We start from the raw sequence: 10,092 nt of genomic DNA on the forward strand, positions 1-10,092 counted from the left end.
TATCATTAAAATTATTTTGTTATATTCATGTTTATTATAATATTATTTTTAATTATATGATTAATAAGTGAATTATTTTAAATTCAAAATATCATATTAACAAATTTAACAATGTTAATAATTAAACCTAAAATTTAAAATCTAAATAATAAATAGACTAAATTCATAAAAATTAAAAGTAGATGAAGAAAAATAAAAAATTAAAAGATTAAAAAGCTTGTGGTATATTTAAAATAATTCGATAGTCTTAGGGTGGCTCTCGCTTACATTCAGATGAGTTTTAAATATCACTAAAGTTTGACTTAATTTTAATTATTTTATTTTGCAAACCACATGTTACAATTTTACAACTGATATAAATAAAGAGAGTTTTGGGTGTTATTTTACCCTTTATTATACGTTAGCTTGTTTCTTTTTCTTGCTTTATAATTCTGGTCTTGCGTCGATATTGTTTGGAGTTATCATTAATTTTATAACATCGATTAGATTCTAATTTTAGAGATTTGATTTTAAGTTGAAAACTGAAAATAAAACTTTAAAGTTTCTGTTATACTAATATTAACTTACGTACCTATATGTATTTTTTAATTTAATGAAACTGATATATAGGGTCTTTAATCTTTTATCCAAACCCTCAATATTTATTCTTCACTACAACACCATACGTGGCAAGTTTGTATTTAAGCAGTATAAAAGTTAAAATATCATCATATTAATAATAATTAAATTATTAAAATAGATTTTAAATAAAATTTCAATAGAAATTAATGTTAAATTTTATTTGTGGCAGTTACATTATATACGGTAAGTATAAGCCAACTCAATGAACCATATTTTTCCGATAAGTGTCATATATAGTATAGATTATAAATTTTTAATTAATTAAAGATAAAAATACACCCAAGAAAATAACAATAAATTATGATGTAAAATAAATAAAATATTAATCTTCCGGGAGAAACATGAGTTTGGGCTTTAAAAAGTGCTATCAAAGATGTGGTCTAACTCAGGCCAGGCCCGATATCCATAAAATATTGCAAGATGAAAGGGTTACAGACACGGTCATCTGGTGTGGCGTCCATCGAACGCAACGCGGCCTCTCCGTTAACCTACACCGCCTCGCACCCCAACCAGCGACTCTCGAGTCTTTCTCACAGATATATAGATATTTATACACACGCATATATATATATATATATTCCATCTACTCTTTCTACTTACTTTATCCAGTTTTCCCTCTCCTTTCAAAACCAAAATCTAAGTTTCTTTTTGTACAAGGTAAATTTTCTTTTTCTCCCCCGTCATATCTTCTCTGTTTTATTTTGCAATGCAAAGATTCGAAGTTTATCACAATCGCATTTCTTTTTTGGTTTCTCTTTGATTATTTCTGCAGTTTCGTAATGTCTACTTTTGGTGCCGCCGCTGCCAATCATAACCCTAATAAATCGTTTGAGGTACACATTTTTTAATTCGTATTAAATACTTCATATGATTCACATTGTTCATTTTAATTTTAATTTGTTGATTACGATTTTTTTAGCATAATTTTACCGTCGATGCTTTTACTATTGAGCTTTATCATTTCCTTTCTTTTTTTGTCTATAAGCTTGTAAGTAAAGAAATAAGTTTTTTCTTACTGTATTTTTTGTGATTTGGTTTTTTTTTTGATGTTACAGAGGAAAGAAAGAAAAAAAGCATAAATTTTATTCTTTGCTTTAGTTAAATAATAGTTGACTAGAGATACTGCGTTAGGCTGATGCTTTGCTCCTTTTTTTTTCCCGAGTTTTTTTGAGATGAATATAGGCAAATATCAATGTTAGTGATTCAAAGAATGATACTCTTGTTGAAAAGAATAAAAGTAATTCGAGCTTGGTTGAACTTTTGGTACAACAAGGGGTTCTTACATGCAGTTTTTTATTGTAGGTTGCTCAACCACCCAGTGATTCTGTTTCAAGCCTTAGCTTCAGTCCCAAGGCCAATTTCTTGATTGCTACTTCATGGGATAATCAGGTCTACTCACTTTTCTTTGTTTCTGTTATTGATTATGCCATGTCTCAATTTTGTTCTTTTAGTAAGATGATGAATTATTGAAATTTAAGAAATGAAACTTCTTTCCTTGTTGTCTCCCCTTTATTTTGTTAAGGTTAGCTGAAGTTTGATCCCCTTTTCCCCTTTTGAATGATTATGCAGGTGAGATGTTGGGAAATTTCCCGGAATGGTACAGCTGTTGCTAGTACGCCAAAGGCATCAATTACTCATGATCAGCCGGTAATGAGTCAGAGTGTATTGTATTTAGAGACGTATTATTCTATTCTTCAAATTGTAGTTGTAATAAACTAATGCTGTTTTCTCCTTGCTCTTTTGAAAGGTTTTGTGCTCAACCTGGAAGGATGATGGGATGACAGTCTTTTCTGGAGGCTGTGACAAGCAGGTCAAAATGTGGCCTTTATTATCTGGTGGTCAACCAATGACAGTTGCCATGCATGATGCCCCTATTAAAGAAGTTGCTTGGATCCCAGAAATGAACCTGTTAGCTACAGGAAGCTGGGACAAGACATTAAAGTAATACTCTCACCTTTCCTCATTTTTGTACCATTGGGAAAATATGAAGTCTTGTTTTCTGGTATTGCATCCTAGTGATTAACATCATGTCAAGTAATGCATTTCATGTGAGGGCACTCTTGCCTTGCTAAGTAGTGCCTGCTTATTTGTAAGTTTCATGCTCAATTCGTAGGAGGTATGATTATGTGGTAGTCACAAGGTGCTTGTCCAATAATTGTTCACATGGTGTAGTCATGTAGGAGGTGTTATTGCTTGTGTTTTAGACATGTGTATAATTATGAGGTGATAAAAATATATATTTAGCTTGGATTTTAGGGCCACATGTAGGAGGTTTTTGGGACTGTGGAAATAATATTTAATTTTAGGAAGGGATCTCTCCACATTCAAAGTTGTACATTCTGAAGCATCAGTTTTAATGTTAAAGCTGAATATTTACGGGCAACATTAATTTTTGGTCTATTATTTACATTACTTTTACATGTTTTTTGTGTTATTGGTCATTAACTAATGAGTTTTTCCATATTGCTTTTTCTTCATCTATCAATGTCAGCAATTTGATTCTTTTATGTTACTGTGGCTTTTAACCAACTAGTGGTTTTTTACCTTTACCTTCAGATATTGGGATACAAGGCAGTCAAACCCAGTGCATACTCAACAACTTCCTGATCGCTGCTATGCACTCACAGTGAAATATCCATTGATGGTTGTTGGTACTGCAGATAGGAATCTGATAGTTTTTAACTTGCAGAATCCTCAGGTAGTGTTTTCTTATAAATCAAGTTATAGATTAAGGTTCTTCACTATTTTCAAATCTCTTGTAACTAATGCTCCTCCAACCCCCCCCCCTTCCCCAAAAGCTTTGCCACTGTGATTGACTTTATCTTGTTTGTCTCATTGTAGTTTTGATGTTATGCATAACTAGTATTGCATTTGGTTGTATGGAAGTTTATTATTTATAAACTGGTGGAAGTATTCTAGGAGTTACGAATAATAGCACTCATGCCTACTTTTTTCTTTCTATCTGTAATAGCCTAGTGTAAGTGGACTATGCTAATGTTTTTCCTACTATGTGACTGGTTGGACAGATGTTAATAGAATTGTCGGCTAATGAATTGAGAAATTATTCATGTTATTTGTTTGCTTTTCTCTTGCATCATCATGTTAAATAACATTGCTAAAATGCTAACAGAATGAATACAAGAGAGTCACCTCACCCCTCAAGTATCAGACAAGATGTGTTGCTGCCTTCCCTGACCAGCAAGGTTTTTTGGTATGCATATTCCTTCCTTTCATCTTTGGACTTCCAAAAATGTGATACTTGTAGTCATTTGGCCCATCATTTTGTCTATATGGAGAAACATCTTTGGAGGACATCATTTTTTTTTTTTAATTTTTTCAGTTCAATGTACTAGTTTGAGCGATTTATAGAAGTCAGTTTTCATAGTGGTTTAGTTTGTGCATTCTACTTCAATCTGAGTTGTTTCCCCCTATCTCTGCATCATCTTTTAGATTCTAATGTTTCGTTCTGTAATCGTGGTTCCTTTTTCCTTTTGCCGTTCTTCTTTCTTTTTTTTTCAAGTCATCACTTGGCATTTGAGTTATATACATATAACTATATCTGTTTTTATACCTTTCGTGTTGGTTGATACCCAAGTGTTGTTACCAACTTTAATTCTGAAACAGCCTGAGACAACTGCCTGCTTTTCTATATTTCTGCATATAATTCTTTTTCCATTTTTTGGTTGTAACTAATAATGGAAGAGTTTCATTGCTAGTATAAACTTTTATCATTTTTCTTTGCAGGTTGGTTCAATTGAGGGAAGGGTTGGTGTACACCACCTTGATGATGGACAACAGGGTAAAAACTTTACTTTCAAATGCCACAGGGATGGCAGTGAGATATATTCTGTCAACTCATTAAACTTCCATCCTGTAAGTTTTTTTTTGCCTTGTACATCTTCATGTTGTTTTCTTCCTTGCTTGTTCATATTATCTATGCTAGGTAGATATTATTTTTAACCATTTTAGGGATGTAAATCTTCTTTGGCTTGTGATCGGATGTCGATGTTTGTTCCTCTTTCAGATACATCACACTTTTGCCACTGCGGGGTCTGATGGTGCTTTCAATTTCTGGGACAAGGATAGCAAACAAAGACTAAAGGTATTCTTAGAATCCTTTGTCCATTTAATTTATGAGATAAACTGTTGTGTTTTTTTTTTTTTTTCTTTGGCAATTAGCCTTCTCTACTACTTGTACAATATGGTTTATAATTAGTTAAATTGCTGTCTTTCAAATACCAATATCATAGATAACAGTGAACCCGAGTTCCTATACAGTCTGATTGGTGTTTATTAGAAAGTAGAAACCCTTAAATGCTTTCTATCTTTACAGAGATCAATTTTGCCAAATGAAAAGAGAATCACCATTAAATTGTTTGTCCTTTTTTAAATTAAATTGATGGTGGTCTGAACTTGGCAATTCTAACTATGGCAGCAAGATCATCTGTGCTGTATTCTGGTTGGTAATAAATGCTGTCTTTTGCTGATATGCAGGCAATGTCAAGGTGCAGTCAACCTATACCATGCAGTACTTTCAACAATGATGGATCAATATTCGCATATTCGGTAACTACTTTGCAAGAATGCTTATTTTCTATTTGAATTGAAAAATCATTCGTAAGGTGATTTTTACATTGAATTTGCTATAATAGGTTTGTTATGACTGGAGTAAGGGTGCTGAAAATCACAACCCATCAACAGCAAAATCCTACATTTTCCTGCACTTGCCACAGGTACATTAAAATGAATTATCTCACACACTTGATCATTTATTTTATTCACTTAACTTTTATTCAAAAATGCCATTTTTAATAAGAAATTTTTACTAATGAATGTGTGTCGTGGAATACAGGAATCTGAAGTTAAAGGCAAGCCAAGAGTTGGAACAAGTGGTAGAAAGTGAGAAGGTTAGTTTGGATTAGAGAATGGCTGAACCCTAGAAGAAAAAGGATTTGCCACATTTTGTCTGGTTTGGTTTCTCGATGGGCCGTTGGTTCAAGTTGAGTCACTAGGGTAGGAATGTGATGTGTACATCAGGAAATTTTTTCCCTTTGAATCATTTTATCCCTACTTTTATGTTCAGCGTTTTAGTTTAGAATCTAGAGTTGTTGCGAAGTTACAAACGTTAATCCGATCATTCTTTTCGCCCATTTCTGCTACTGAGAAATGCATTATCTGTGTAAAATCTAATTAGGAAACTTGTCACATTATGCGATTTGTTGGTTATTTTGGATTTAGAGTCTAGAGAGTGGTTTATGCAATGGTTTACTTGTAGCTTCATCGTCTTGTTATTTTCCAAATAAGTTTTTTTTTAAATTGAACATAATCATCCATGGTAGTATCTTTTATTTTATTTTTTGGTATTTTTAAGCTGTAAGAATTAAGGTACAATAACCTCGGGTCAGAACCTGAGAACATTTGGTCTCGGGATTTGCTACGAATTCTTTGCTGATGAGCTAATAAGCCCCTCCCCCTTCAAAAAGGGACAAAAAGGTGGGCATTGAAGTCGACCTGCAAATCTTTTGGGACATGGATTGCCTCATCCCACAACAAAGGAATATATGGGTCAATTATTGCAGCTCATACTCGTTCCATGGCTATATAATGGACAAATGTAATAATATCTTTATATTATGAAAGGATGGGGCTTGAAAATCACATGAAACGTGGTTTCTGTCCTTACCTTGTTCTATTGCATATGGGTAGGTTTCCTATGTATTTGTGAACATGATGTGAGCCATGTTACCTTTGTCTACTGACTACTACGACCAAACACAACCACCCTACCCTCTCATTTTTTTTAAAACCAAAAGATTTGGCATTGGTTAGACGATGTTTCTTTTTTCTCGAAATGGACTTCGTTTTTAAAGAAAAAATTAGATAACATAATTTGATTCAGTGAAGCATCACATGTGTATTATTTTAAAATTTATGACCTACATCATAAATTATGTCACTTGTAACGTAAATTTTAATATAAATTAGAAAATACCAGGATAAAAACATTCTTGCACATTGGATGTCTTTTCATAACTAATGATTGTAGGAACTGACCTACAATATGATAACTGTCTCCCGAATGAAGTCTATAACCAGAATTCCACTCAACCTTTAGATAATCAATTCATTAAATACAGGGTGATTATTATTTCTTTATAGAAAGAAAACATCTACTATAAAATTACGTCTAAGTTCCTAATCCAAATTTCTAGCAACTTTCAGAACAAAACAAAAGAAAAAAAATCTCTAACAGCATTAAACGTTTGAAATCACATCTATGCCCTTTTATATATTATAAAAATTATCAAATGTATTTTATTAAGGTAAAACATTTAACTGAAATGATGTTACAAGTTATCTAGACAACAATTTAATAGAAAAACAACTTAAAAGTTTTTTCTTTTTCAAGGTATTTATTAGAGTGAGTCCAGTAACTAATCATCCGCACTCTGTAAGCTCATTAAGGGAATAGATACTGGCTACGAATTTTAAAACTGCTCCATACTCGGGCGAGGATCGAACCCTCAACTACTGGTTAAGATAAGAGCTGAAAAGCCTTTTTTATTTTAAAAGAAAGGAATATTATTATAAAATATTTGTATTTTTTTACTTTTATATGAAATTTAATAAAAAATAAGTTAAACCCAAAATTAACCTACTTCAAACCTAAGAAATGAATATTCTAAAAATCAATTTGTACAATTCTTTACATAAATTTTTTAAAGAACTTTTTTATTGACATGAGTGTATTATAACTAATATATAATAAAGGGAGTTAAAAAAAATCGACCAACGAAAAAGTGGAACAAAGAAAATATTTTGTTCCTCGTGTAAAAAGTAAAGGGGGGAGGAAAACGAAAAAAGAAACTACCCATTGTGGGTCCTATTATTCGTAAATTGGTCATTGATAAGCAATCACACAGGTTCAGAATACGGCGATAGAAGCTTGTATATAAGCCCCTCTTTTAAGCTTCCACACTCCCCTTTCTCCCCTTCCTTTCTCTGCTCATTTTGTTTTGCTTTTCTTCTCTCTCAGACATATCACAAACACTTACGTTTTCTCTTAAAAAACCACCATGGGTAGACCACAGCAGCGATACCGTGGCGTCCGTCAAAGACATTGGGGTTCTTGGGTCTCTGAAATTCGACACCCCATCTTGTAATTTCCTTGAAACCATCTTTTCTTTCCCCTTTTATAATAGTTGATTGTTTTTATTTATTTATTGATGAGGAAAACGTTTGTTGTGTTTTTCAGGAAGACTAGAATATGGCTAGGCACATTTGAAACGGCGGAAGATGCAGCAAGAGCATATGACGAGGCGGCAAGGCTTATGTGTGGGGCAAAAACACGAACCAATTTCCCATACAATCCCAATGACTCCCAATCTGCTTCATCAAAGCTTCTCTCGGCTACTTTGGCAGCTAAGTTACATAAATGTCACATGGCAGCACTGCAACTGGCTAAAAAAAATGCAGCAAAAGACCCTTCTGCAACACAATGTGGTCACCCTTTGGCTGCTCCAAGCTACACCGTCACCGGAAGCAATATCGGGGAAATGGATTGCCGGCAGCATATTCCGGGGAAGAAATGGGATGGATATGAGGAAAGTCAAGTTGGGGGTGAACAACAGTTCGTCCCATTAGAAGATGATCATATAGAGCAGATGATAGAGGAATTGCTTGATTATGGATCTATTGAACTCTCTTCTAATTAGTTCAACGTTAAAGGGCTAAACTGTAAGCATTTTCCATGTGTTAATGGAACTTGCTTCTTCTTCTTTTTCAATGGTTTAGTTTTTCTAGTTATCGGTAATTTGTTTAGTTCATAAGATCAGATATGCTACATTATGCAAAGGTTGATTTGCATAAAGTAGTGTGAATACATTAATGGAATAAAGTATTTAACATATCATCTGAACTACATAGAACATATTAAGGCACGAAGCCGCTTCTTCTTCCATCTTTCTTTCTCCCACTTTTATAAATATGAGCTTTCATGTGAACACCTGACCCAATAGCAAAGCTTTCTTACCCAAATAAATATTAAGAATTGGTATCCCAAGTTTGGGTCTAATTTATATTCATCTTCAATTTTGCAAATATGATCAATTTAGGTGGTTTATAAGTGTTTTTAAGATTATTTTGGTGATAAGTTTGATTTAGGAATTTTTAGAGAGTGCAAGTGTGAAGAGGAACCGAGGGTGTGAATAAAGTTTATGTGAAATAATTTAACTGGGTACAAGATTTAACATTTTCCTTTATTTATAAGAAATAGGTAAAATCTTACTATTACTCCTTATATTATATTATATGTAAGTTGTAGATTTAGTTTTAATTTTGGTATTTCTAACTCTGTATTTTCTGAATTTTAGAATTTTTATTTCTGACCCAAATAGTAACAATTAATTGAATTAAGTTAAATTATTCTATTTTCAAAATTTTATGCTGCACTATCATGCAATTTACAAAATAGCGATTTTAATTTAGTTCATAATTTAATTAAGTACTAAAATGATCAAATTGGAGAATAAGGATCAAGGGTCCGGACCTCTAAAAGAAAAAATTCATTTTGGCCCATTAAAATTTATAAAATTTTGATTTAATCTTTTAAAATTATAATAAAAAAACTTAAGATTTAGTCTATCTGATAACAAAATTTTATTTGAAAATTTAATTGCTATTTTTAGTCAAAGTTAAAATTTTAAAATCTATAAAATGAAAAAGAAAAAATCAGATAATAAAAAATACATATGTAATAAGGTTAGAGAAAAGAAAAGGGCAGGAGGGAGAGAAATTCAGATAGATGCAAGATGTTCTACATTCATGTTAGTTGTTGATGTGAAAGAGGTTTGGGTTTCTTGGAGACGAGGATGAATGATGCATCCAATCCTTTGATTTCTGTAAAAGCAACCCCTTTTAAACTTCCTTAATTTTAATTCTTCCTTCCTTGTGCTGCTGATTTACTTATTGATTCCATATTCCCATTCCTACCATATCTAACTTTAACAAAAATGTCAACACTCTCGTCCTTTTTCTAAAAAAGAAATTACCAGATCTTTTTCTAAGGAAAGATAACTAGATTTTAGGTATTTTTAAAACATTTTTGGAAATATACTTTAAAAAACTATTTTCCCAAGAAGAATTAAATTTTGTCTAGAGTCTAGCCCTAAGCCTAGGCAGCCGCCACCATATTTAGAAAAAGGTAAATTTCAAAAAGAGTCATTTAACTATTAAAAATTCTCATTTTAGTTTTTTTTTTTTTTTACAATTTAAACACTCACATTAGTGAGTTGATTCATTTTGGCCACCAAGTTAAAAACTGTAAGGGAAAGCTGGCCCGGAAGTTTTGTTTTAATTTGATTTTCCACCTGATTATCGTTTTCCCATGTCATTTTGATTCTTTAAAAAATATTATCATTTTAATCACCCTTTAAATTAAATGAGGTAACCCTAAAAAAATGCAATGTTTTA

General features: G+C 32.2%; 2 protein-coding genes across 2 annotated transcripts; both read left to right on the plus strand.

Annotated features, from left to right (window-relative positions):
- The first annotated feature begins 1,052 nt into the window (after nt 1–1,052).
- On the plus strand, nt 1,053–5,947 carry LOC105767774 (protein RAE1). Its single transcript, XM_012587342.2, has 12 exons — nt 1,053–1,278; nt 1,394–1,454; nt 1,924–2,010; nt 2,191–2,268; nt 2,369–2,562; nt 3,178–3,319; nt 3,752–3,832; nt 4,366–4,494; nt 4,646–4,723; nt 5,116–5,187; nt 5,274–5,354; nt 5,474–5,947. Exons 2-12 carry the CDS (start codon nt 1,401–1,403, stop codon nt 5,522–5,524), a joined length of 1,047 nt encoding a protein of 348 aa, XP_012442796.1. The 5' UTR covers nt 1,053–1,278; nt 1,394–1,400; the 3' UTR covers nt 5,525–5,947.
- A 1,644-nt stretch (nt 5,948–7,591) lies between these two features.
- Nucleotides 7,592–8,528, plus strand: LOC105767780 (ethylene-responsive transcription factor ERF003). Its single transcript, XM_012587350.2, has 2 exons — nt 7,592–7,780; nt 7,877–8,528. Exons 1-2 carry the CDS (start codon nt 7,698–7,700, stop codon nt 8,334–8,336), a joined length of 543 nt encoding a protein of 180 aa, XP_012442804.1. The 5' UTR covers nt 7,592–7,697; the 3' UTR covers nt 8,337–8,528.
- Nucleotides 8,529–10,092: the final 1,564 nt, after the last annotated feature.

This window comes from Gossypium raimondii, chromosome 5 (assembly GCF_025698545.1).
Source record: "Gossypium raimondii isolate GPD5lz chromosome 5, ASM2569854v1, whole genome shotgun sequence".
In the NCBI taxonomy this organism is placed as follows: Eukaryota; Viridiplantae; Streptophyta; class Magnoliopsida; order Malvales; family Malvaceae; genus Gossypium; species Gossypium raimondii.